The sequence below is a fragment of the Agelaius phoeniceus genome, chromosome 6 (genome assembly GCF_051311805.1).
Source record: "Agelaius phoeniceus isolate bAgePho1 chromosome 6, bAgePho1.hap1, whole genome shotgun sequence".
NCBI classification, from domain to species: domain Eukaryota; kingdom Metazoa; phylum Chordata; class Aves; order Passeriformes; family Icteridae; genus Agelaius; species Agelaius phoeniceus.
The window spans coordinates 33,205,345-33,216,812 of NC_135270.1; the positions used below are offsets into that span (position 1 = coordinate 33,205,345).

Sequence of the window (11,468 nt, forward strand, 5' to 3'; positions counted from 1 at the left end):
AGGTTATTAGTTTTCCCTTAGTTAACCACAACTTACTCCAGAACAAGGAAAATAAAAGGCCTCCACAGGAAATTACACTATACTAAAGTACAGCACTCTAAATTCACCTGCTCTGGACTAGCTTCCTTGAATAGACCTGTTCTTCATCCAGAATTCAACTAATAGATGAAGAAGAGCTCATGTTTTCTACCTTGCTTCAGAGGAATTAATGTGGACGTGTCCTCCTTGTGCAGGATTTGCTGACAGCCATAACTGAGAAATGAAAGCTTGTGAATTCACGCATCATCAGCCCACGGAGTTGTAAGAAAAGCAAAATGAGGTTTGTGTCAGTGACAAACACACATTTGCCCAAGCATCTCCTTTACACTATGTAGAACACCCTAAGTATACGATAGAAGATACTTAAAAGTATATGTTAAGGCAAGACTACTTCACCTTCTAAAACCATTAGCAAAAAGTCATCTTTGCCCCTCAGACAACCTGAAAACAGGGAAGCAGGTAATCCCATAACAAGATTCCCTCAGCCTGCCTGCAGCTAAGAGGTTGGGGTGCAGGTATGGTCACAGACTCAGTTTTCCATGTCCCAGGCAGATTCTTAACTGATTTCTGCAAATCCTCCATTACCTAACTTGGGTTGTTAACATGCACGATTCTTCTGCATCACCATAGTAACAAAGCACGTACATTTTAAGGTGCATATGGGGGCTCTTCTAGAGGATGTGTCAAGTTGAATACATCTAAGACAATATAAGATATTTTAAGCTAGCCCCGTTCAGTACAGAAACAGAAAGCATGAAAGTACTGTGCTAGAGATTTTCACAAGACTGCTCAAGCAGTGGTTACACATCCATTAAAAAGTTTTCTGGAGGCTGAAAGAAGTAGAAGATAAAGAAAGTTTCTGTCAAGACACTTATGGGTCTTAATGCATTAAAACAACTGTGTAATTAATAATGGCCTGATTTACACACACTAATTTCTTTGGGAACCACAAAGCACAACATAGTAAAAGATCTTATGAACACAGTTTACCTACAAGTTTCCCCACCCACCCTACGCCTCCAGAAAGCGGTAAAAAAAGGTCCAGATAGAAAACATACTTACTCTTTATTTTACTCATTAAGAAATGACAAGCAATGGGCACTTTCATGTCAATGAGAGTGACAAGTACCTTGAGCTTACAGGCCTGAACTATCACACCATTCCTGTAGGATACATGAGGAACACCACAGAAAACCCAGGCTTAATGGCACCCCTTACATTAGGTGGCTCCACAGGAAATAAGCCCATACATTGTTAACAGTCTCACGGCCACTCTGTGACTTGCCACATCGAGCTGCATGCATCTAGTGTGCATGACTTCTCATAACAGATGCCATTACTGCCCTTAAGATCCAAACCAAAATAACGTTCAACATAGCAAATGTATTATTCCTCAAATAAACTTCTCAAAAAATTAGAGAGAGACTCTGAACTGGTGGGGAAAAAACCCTCAACACTAAAACCCTAACTTTCAGGTAATGATTAAAAAAAAAAATCACATTAGAAGAAAGAATGTAAGAAACAGCATGCTGCAAATCTGGATGCAATTACAATGATATTACCAACATTTGAAATGCTCACATAGTTGAAATCTGAAGATTAAAGACTAAAATCAGACTAAACTCCAGAAACAAATCAAACAAAAAAACCCTAACAAATCTGTCAGAATATTGCTTTATTTTTCAATGTTAGTATTAATAGAATTTTAACGCTTACTAAGATGCAGTCTTCAATTACACAGAACCACCTGTGCATGACCAGAAGACACAATCCTCCTCCCTGGAACAGGAGAAGTAAATGAGACAAGGGGTTGAAAAAAAAGAAAATTGGTCATTTCCTAATATTGAAGGTTTGAGAGCAGAACCCAGGCAATCTGATTACAATCGTTTATCTGTCTTATTACCAAAATCATCAAAATTCATTCATCCTGGCCACATGGATTTTATTTGCACAAAAAAAAAAATCTCAGTTCTCAAACCCAAAAATTCTCAAACATTTAATTTTACAATTTTGCATTCCGTTGGCACACTCATTATGTACAACTGGTACCAGCAATCAATTTCTTCTTAAAAATCTTTTGAAATTAGAGACAGCAATGCCAAAATTATTTTGCATCAGTAGCACAGATCAGTATCATTTGAATCACAAGTGGAACTTGTAATGAGATAGTTAACAGCCCCTGAAGAGAGCACAAACATACCTATCTGAAGTCTATCCTGCTATGAAACTTCCAAATTACCGCTGGCCCTAAAGCAAGCAAAGACCAGTGATTATCAACAATAACTGGTGCTTACAGACATACAGCTTTGTTACATAAGGTCAGCCCCATACACAGATTAAAAACCCCCTCAGGATTTCCCATTTTAAATGTATAAATCTCATCTCTAAATCCTGAATTCGCTTCTATACACCTTTTAAATATGTATTCCTGTTCAATGTTCAACATGTATCAGCATCAATCACAGGCCTCATATTAAGACATGCTGTACTAGGATCCAGAATAAGCACACCATGCACAGAAAGGAATACCCAGGGCTCAGAATACTTTAGCACATCTGAAAGGTTGAAAAGTTTCTAAGAAGCTACATAAAAATTCCTAAATCCAAGCAGGCACAGTATCCCACCTTTCACTAAGGAGAGAGAAATCTCTTCTGCCCTCAAGGTTTATCTCACTTCACCAAAACAGTTCAGCACAATTTCTGAAGGAATAAAAACTCCTGGCAGGAATCCTCACTGACAGCTACATCTTACCATTCTGGAGTTATTTAGGGAAGACAGTCAGTCTCAGTAACAATTTTTAATAAACTTGGCACTAGATTTCAGTAATTGTTTCATTAATTAAATTTTTGATGCTTCTTGTTGGTACGTACATTTGTTGACAACATTTGACTTTACTTAAAACTGAAATAAATCAGTTTCATTTTTGCTTTGACAAACTTCAGTATCTCAACTAACCAGCAGGAGTCAAAGAAAAAGGATGATTGTTAACAGTTGTCAGATCATCATGGGGAAGGCCTATTCACTTATTGCTGTTTTTCTGGAGGTTTTTAAAAACAACTCAAAAAACCCCAACTCTTCCATAGACTTTAATGACACCTGCTCTTGCAAACCACTCCAGTCAAAAACTGGCTCACAAAACCATTCAAGCCAAGCATTTGGGCCACAGAATTCCTTCTGGCATTCTGAATAGGCGAGTGTTAAACTTGCTTTAACAGAATTAGACTTCCTTACATAATTAAAACATTATGAACAGCAGTAGACAAGACTAGGAATGAATACATCTGGGAGGGGGGAAGAAGAAACAGATGCCATATCACCTAATTTTTAAAATGGCTTAAATGCTTCAATTATACACATTTGGTGAATTCTTGCATAGTGTACACATGAAAAATATTTCCTTCTGAATGGAAGTTTGGTAGCACACAGCAGTGCAGAATGGAACACAGTAACTGATGAAGTTTCTATGGCCTGTTTTCCCTGTTTGAATTATTTAGTGTCATATGACATTGAGTTCTTACAGAGAAAAATGCTTGTGAGTGATTTCCTTTCACAGATAGATTAATTTACTGTCATTATAGTGGGACAAAATTAATAATAGTAATAATGATAATAATAATATCATCATCATCATCATCTGTTTTCCCCACCTTAATTGGAGCATTGGGAGTTAGGGCCTGTGTGTAGCAAGTGAATAGTTATTTAATCAGAACCACATTTATAAACAAATTCTAGCACTCAGAGCGCTTAAATGCAAATTTTTTGTCCCTTAGCATATCTAAAGACTTGTAGGTTGCTTGGGTTTTCTTCTTTTTCTTGTTCCTATGTAGGGGAAAATTAAAATAAAGCAATGAATATAGACAAATTAGTATCTATTTTTAAACAAATTGATATCACAGATAACAGCATGAACATTACTATAAAGATATGCTTGAAAATATTAGAAAATACAGGCACTTAAAATGTCTGCTTACTTTATGCAAGTGTAAGTGCTGTTCAATACCACTGCAGTCTTATAGATTGATTCTTATTACAACTTTCAGGTAGGAAAGGTACTGTGCTTATGCTAGTATGACATACCATAAAATATTTTACTATATACACAATGTTACCACTTTATGAATGAGAAAAACCACAGGGAATAATGACAGCCAACAGATTATACTAGAGCATAGTCTAAGCATTAACAAAAAAATAAAAAAAATCTTCACTTAGAGAGTACAAAAAACCAAGTACAACAGAAGTATGTATTGCTATTGTCTTAAATCTACAAATATATGGCAATACACAAGAGCATTCAGTCCTCTTCCTTTCACCAAAAAATAAGCATTGCTGAAGATAAGGGACACACCTAACAATGTATTAAAAAGCATAAAAAATGTTGCAAATGTGTTTACATCTTATTGAATTTTAATTTGGAAATTCTGTGGCACATTAGTTGCCCAAAATTAAACAGCTACAAAACAATGGAAAACGCTTTCAGAAGAGGTATGAATATTTTCAAGGGAGAAGGGAGGAACAAACTTTATATTTTTAGGGAACACGAAATTTTTGTTTGCAATCAATTCTAGCCATTCAATAACTGTGCTAGTTTAAATTTACTTGCTGAAGTGTTGTTGCACACTAGAACAGAAAGGAAAAAGAGAAAGACATTTCCTTCCTAAAGCAACCATAAAGAAACCGGGATCCTGAACAATATGGCAACTTCCAGACATCTTTCAAATTCTTTTGAGTAACGTGGGACATGTTCTAACTGAGGAAGAAGAGTAGAAGGGAGAAAGCATTTAACATTTGAACAACAGCATTTAAGACAACATACACTCTGTCATATCCTAGTCACTCTTTTGAAATCAGCGGAGTAAAAACCAAAAAAGACAAAATTATTTCCTTTGTCTCCTTTTTAAACTTGTGCTGATACTCTGAAGAGTATTTCTTATTTCTAGTATTTGTCATAATCCCATTAAATCATCACCTATACACACAATTTCTCCATATATACACAAGAATGGGTAAATAACAAACAAAATTGCCAGCATTTACCCTCAAATGCACCAGGATTGCCCTCAGCTTTAATCCTGTGACTTCTGATTCTGTCAGGATATATTCTTTTCAAGAAACATCTTTACTTTTAAAAATCACACTGATGTCCTCACAGCCACTTTAACACATCAAGAGCATTACATTTTAAATGAGCAAAGGGAAACACTTGGCATTCTTGAATTCAAATATTATTGCTGGTTCCAGTTACTGAAACATCCAAAAGCATTTTTCTGCAATATCACAGTAATCAAGGACTGTTGCTAGGGTGAACCTTTTTTTGAAAGAAAAAAGTAAAAATACCCATCCCCCCCTACTGACTCTCAGATTATGTAACATGCAAATTCAGTTTCACCTTCAAAATAGTGTCATACAATATAAAGCCAAACAGACAGCAAGAAACATTTCATAAGACTGGAAAAGCCTCCCAAGGACTCTATAAGCAACCCTCCCTCAAATGAAAGCATATCAGAATTGCAATTATTTAGTATAACCAATTGGGTCAGAAAATCCTTTCCTTAAAAAAAAAAAATAGTTCTATTTACAAATTCCTTTCATTAAGGGATGAAGAATTTCAGAGTCTATATATGCCCTGAACTGCAGAAAGAAATTTAGCCTGCCAAAAAGTGTTAAAAACCTCCCAGAACTAATAAGCCCAAATTAATAGGCATTACTTTCTGTGATACAATTTCACATTCAGCTTTCAGTATCTAGGCTTGTAAGACAAATTTCATACAAGTCTGAAGTACAAATGAAGTACAAACAGTATTTTCATATATATTAAAGGAAGACATGAATAAATACATTATTTAAAAATTTTGTTCACCTTTACTTTTTCAAATCTGCACTTGAGGATGTTTACAGCACCATAACCTGGGGTTGTTAAGCACACAGCATTAGAATATACTGTGTTTAATTTACAAGCTCTTTAATTAAATTATCTAGGAAAATGAGTATATTTATGTGGTAAAACAATCAGCATGTGACAGTCTGAATCTGTAGAAAATACAATATGTAAAAGCAACTCTAAATACGATTCAAGAGCAGTAGCATTCCCTGAAATAAAAAGCGGCCACCTGCAATACAGAGGAAAGTAAACAAGCCAGTAAAGCAGTGCTCCTACTTTTCGATTGCAGCAACTTCGACTCCATCTTAAGCCTGTCATCATTCACCCCTACTGAATGAGGGCTACACAGCACAACAACTATTCTGTTTTCCCTAACATGGAAATTCAGCCACATTTCTAGACAGCAATTAAAACCTGCTACCAAAACAGAATAGTGCTCACTGACATGACTCCTTCAACATCATTATATTCAGTTGCATGAGTAGCAATTTGACCCATGAGTTCAAAAATTCTAATTCCTTCATTTAAAAACTGATTGGTTTTGGGAATCTATTGTGTTGATGCTGACCACCCTGACTGCAAAACATCACTGAGGAAAAAAAAGAATAAAATTATCTGGAGGTATAGAAATACTTTCATTTAACTAATACCTAACTGAAAAATACAATAACAACATTACAAGAACAATGTAAAAATCACCAATGAAGACTCATCTGTAGTAATCAGAATTTTATAAGGCTGCCTTCCATATGTTCATGATTGAGAAGAAACCTAGTAGTCCTTAATGTAGCTTCTTAACTAATCTTTCCCACCACCACTGAGAATTTATTATTAACTGAGGTCAAACTCCAGACACCACAAATATTTATATCTGACTCTGTAAAATGTAGTTTTATAAACAAAGAATAATGCTCAATTACCAGAATATTCCTGGTAGCTACAATGACACAAAATGCATTGCAAAGTACCCGTATTCACTCTTATATGCCAAAAGGTCTGTTAATGAACTCAAGGCAATTGATGCCATCAATTCCACTGATAAAATTAAACACAGTGAACTTCTAATATATGAATTTCAATGTGTAGATCTGTTTTATTTTCACTAACAGTTTATCTGGAATTTCAATCAGATTTCCCAGCCATTTGAAGTGACACACTTGTGCTGTGTGCAAAAGCAACCAGAGAGAAATTATGACTCTGGCCACACCAAAAACGCTGTCAAAAAAGCAAAGCAACTGAGAAACATTTTCCTTATTTTATTTCTAATATTTAAATACATGAAGTAAAAAAGCGCAAGCAAACAAAACCCCCCATGTATTTTTTAAGAAAAAGCATCGTTTATAGTGCTTTGTAAGGGTATTTATATAAGAACACATTTAGTCCTATAGCACCATTGAAAAAACTCAAAGCAAATACGGTATATGAGCTTTCCTTCCTTGTATTAAGTAAAGATTAGTAATATTCCACATATTCTCTTAGGCTGTACTAACAACAAGCCTCCTCCACTCCATGGATATATAATTAAGGATCATCTCAGTGTAATTTGTTAAGATAATGAAAAAGCATACTCATGAGCAATGAACATCACCATTTTAACACTGGCAACCACAAAACAGTTACATCAGAAAAATACACTGTCTGTTCTGGGGATCCTTCATCAGTAAATTTCACTGTGGGTTTTTTTAAAATTTCAATAGATTTAAAATCAAAGGTAATACATTGCCCTCTAAACAATTTATGCCATATTAAAAGCATTCCTGGTATTCTGATATTTCAGAGGTCTCTTTAGCCACAGCATAGGTTAAGGAGAAACTACAATTGCTAATCTGCTGTAAAATTCTCAGAGTAAATAGACAGAAAAATCAACTGCAATGTTGATTTCTATCGATTTAGTTGTTTTCACTGTCACCGGTATTTTATAATAGGCAACATTTTCAGATGCCTCATTAGGTATGACTGCCTTCCTTCTGCACCGTGTTGATCTCTTGCAGATGTAAGGCTGTATCAATAAAATGTAAATTACTCCAAATGGATTAATACCCTGTCTTGAAAATGTATTCATAATAATGAATTTGATTTTCAGTATTCTATTTTTGACTCTATTCCTGAAGGGGAAAATATTTCAACATTTTCTGAATAAAACTCTTCCTAGTTTAAATGTAAGATGGTACAGCGAGAACGTACTGATGAATTCATGCTCCTTTATAGGAAAAGGATAAACATAAACCATAAAAATAAGCCTTTCTCGTCCCTCCACATCTCCCTTTACAGTGACTTCCCATGCTCGCAGCCATAAGCCCTCTTTCTGCTGCCCTCTCCGATAAACCCTGCCGGCCTGGCTGTCTATCCCTTCCCATGCAGGTCTGATCTGCGAGGCTGCTGAATGCAGACACTGTACTGCACTGTGAATGGACAGCCAGGTATTTTATGAATGGAGCTGATCACGTGCTCCCAGCACCTCCCCGAGCTGATATTTCCCACATAACTGTGTCAACAAGCAGCGAACAGCACATATTAATACAGCAGGTCCTGGAGACCTTCCGCCGCCGGCCGCGGGCCGCAGGCCGGCCCTCAGCCCGGGTAGCAGACGCTTCGTGCGCTCCGCAGGGCAGTTTCCGCCGCAGGTCAGCGGTGGTGACAGCAATTCTTTTTTCGCAATTTTTTTTTTTTTTTTTTTTTTTTTTTTTTTTTTATGAATGGAGATTGTGGTATGCAAATGAGAGCGATTCACAAAAAAAAGGAAACATGGCGGCGGCGGCCCCGGCTCCCGGCCCCGCGGGCGCCGCGGCGGCTCCCCCCGGCCCGGCTCCCCCGGCCGCTCAGCGCCGCGGGCGGCAGCGCCCGAGCCCCACGTCCCGCCGGGCTCCGCTCCCCGCGGGGCCCGGCCCGCGCCGCTCCCCGGAGACCCGAACGTCGCGTTCGGGGAGCGCACGGGAAGGTGCGCAGGCTTTGCTCGGAAGGAGGCAGTGAAATGGGAAATCCATCTTTCCTGCCGGAGGAGCCCCGTCCGCACCCTGCCTGTCAGCTCGGCTGCTCCACGGCCGCTCACCGCTACCTACAGATACAATGGGCGCCGCGCTCCCTCCCCACCGCCATGGCCGCGGCCGTCACCGCATCATTCATAAAATCAGACCGAGCAAACATCGACATCGCAAATCGTAACGCTACGGCTCGGAGACCGCAGCAATCAACTTTAAACTTCCCGATCACAAGAAAAGTTTCAAAATACTTTATATTCCTGTTTCAACGCCATAAAGAACTCGGATGTTTTCTGACAAACATTTACCACCTCCGACCCAAATGTATTTCAAAGACTGATTACATGCAAGGAAATACAGCCGCACACACACACAGTCTCCTCTGGATTTCCTCCAAACCAGTCACAGCAAAAATATTAAGAGATCCTTGAACTATCTCTTTCCTCTCTGGGGGGCGGGGAGGGGGGGAAGGGAAGGGGGAAAAAGTCCCAAGTGCTCATTAAAAGAAAAAAAAAAAAGAAAGGGAAAAAAGGGCTTTAGGGTAGGTTTAAGCTGTATTTACACTGACTGACTCATCCAATTAAAATTCAGGAGCAGTTTCCTGCAGGATGAAGCTCCCACACACTAGTTTCCATGTGAAATATCTACAAGTAACAGGATTTTATCGGAGGTAGTACGTGCCGACACCTCTCTGGGCATTTCAGACCCATCCTCCCTCTCCAAGACACCATCGTTACCTGCACCGTTTTCTACCGGGCTTTAACTAAACCAAGCTTTTCTGGCCAGAGGATCGTAGCCCTTCCAAACCAAGCTCCTTCACAAAGAGGGAGCTTCTGGGCTTCCCTGCACGCGAGCAGAAATGCGCAGTCCGCGCAGGGGGAGGACAGCACACGTACGTGCGCGGGCAAAGGCCCCGCGGGGCGCGGAGCCGAAGGGACGCGTCGAGCCCCATCCCCATTCCGATCCCGGGGCGGAGGGGAGGGGGAGCGCCGCCACTTACTCGTTAGAAGTCGCCGTCTCTTCGCTCATTTTCTCCTCACCACGATCCGACAGGCACACGGAGCAGCACCGACGCAGCCAGGGCGCAGCCAGAACTCACCAGAAACTTCACCATTGTTACCCCCGGTCTGCCGCCCCCGGCCAGGGCACGGGCCGTGCGGTGAGTAAGGAATAGGGGCGGGGGGAAGGAGTCGGAGAGCGGTCTTTATCCTGGAAACCCGAAATCCTGACGTCCGGCGGTGCAGCGTATTTCCCCCGTCTTTGGAGACGATGATGATGGTGGTGATGGTGAAGCAAACAGAAGCAAAACCCAAGGATCTTCTGATATCGAGCTGCTCCCAGTTAGAGGGGAATAGAGTTGTGGAGACAAGGGAGAGCTCCCCGCCGCAAAAAGCTGCACCGCACCGTCCTCCCGCTGCAGCTCATCTCCCGCTGCAGCCGCCTTCGCTGCTGCCCTCCTCCTCCTCCTCCTCCTCCTTCTTCTCCTCCTCCTGCTGCTGCTGCTGCTCGGCCGCCTCCCTCCCTACCCGCCCGCCTCCCGCGCACAGCCGGGGCAGGCGGCGGCAGAAATTCCTCCAGACACCGGAGCCGCCACAGGCCGGGGCAGGCGGGGAGGGACGGGGAAAAAGGGGGCAGAGAGGCTCGACGAAGATCTCCCACCCCCTCCAAAGCGACGTCGAGCACTGCGGAGAGAGGACGCGCCGGCCCGAAGGAGAAGGCTGGCGACGGGGGGAGGGAGGCGTTTTAAACCAGCCTGGGGGTGGGAAGGGGGGGGGGGACGGCGGAGAGCGAGGATGCGTCACGGCTGTTTGTGTGAGGAGAGGCGCGGGGAGGGAGGGGGAGCAGAGCTCCCAGGGCGAGAGAGGAGCTCTCGGCTGCAGGATGAGGGGGAGAGGAGGGAGAAAGCCCGCGGGGAAGTTCAGCGGCGGCGCTTCCTCCCCGGCAACAACTCCATTAGCGGCCGCTGCCTCCGCCTCGGCTCCTCGCGGCCGCCCCCGCCTCCTCCTCACAGGAAAACTGGGCGGAAGCGTTGACTTCAGGCTCCTTCCGCCGCCACAGCTTGATCCAAAATAACCACGGGGGAAAGGGAGGCGGGAGAGGAGGGAAGAGCGAGGGGAGGAAAGTAATCCCCTTGACCCGCGCCCGCCACCGGACGGGCTCGCGCCGCCGCCCTCCCCGCGGCGCCCGGCGCTGCCCGACGCTCGAGTTTCCTGAAAGTAGTTCCCTCCCCCTGGCGCTGCCTCACGCGCTTCCCGGGGAGCCGCCGCCGCACACGCACGCACGGCGCCGCGGAGGGATACGCGGGCTGTCCGCTGCCGCGCTCCTTCCTGCTCCGAGGGCACGGGGCCGCCGGTCCCGGGCCCCGCCGGTCCCGGGGGCGCGCCGGGCGGTCCCTGCTGGAAGCGGGGCCGCGCAGACCCCCGGGGCCGCTGCCGCGGGCCGGGGAGGGCGTCCCGGGAGTGGGGGGACGAAGCGGACCGCCGGTGGCGAAGGGCCCGGCTCAGGCGCCTGCAGCGGCTGGGGGCTCGGGGCAGGCGCGGCTGAGCGCCGGAGTCTCCGCCTGCGGGCTG

General features: G+C 43.0%; 1 protein-coding gene across 2 annotated transcripts in view; it reads right to left on the bottom strand.

Annotated features, from left to right (window-relative positions):
- SPRED1 (sprouty related EVH1 domain containing 1) overlaps window positions 1-10,320 on the bottom strand; it is a 57,903-nt gene extending 47,583 nt beyond the window's left edge. Inside the window, exon 1 of one of the 2 annotated variants that reach the window (XM_054635674.2) lies at window positions 9,899-10,320. In XM_054635674.2, the coding sequence (XP_054491649.2) occupies window positions 9,899-9,927 (29 nt within the window). In that variant the 5' untranslated portion in view covers window positions 9,928-10,320. Of the gene's footprint in view, window positions 1-9,635; window positions 9,756-9,898 lie in introns of those variants that run through there. The other variant, XM_077180369.1, reaches the window with a different exon arrangement.
- Between the last annotated feature and the right edge of the window lie 1,148 nt (window positions 10,321-11,468).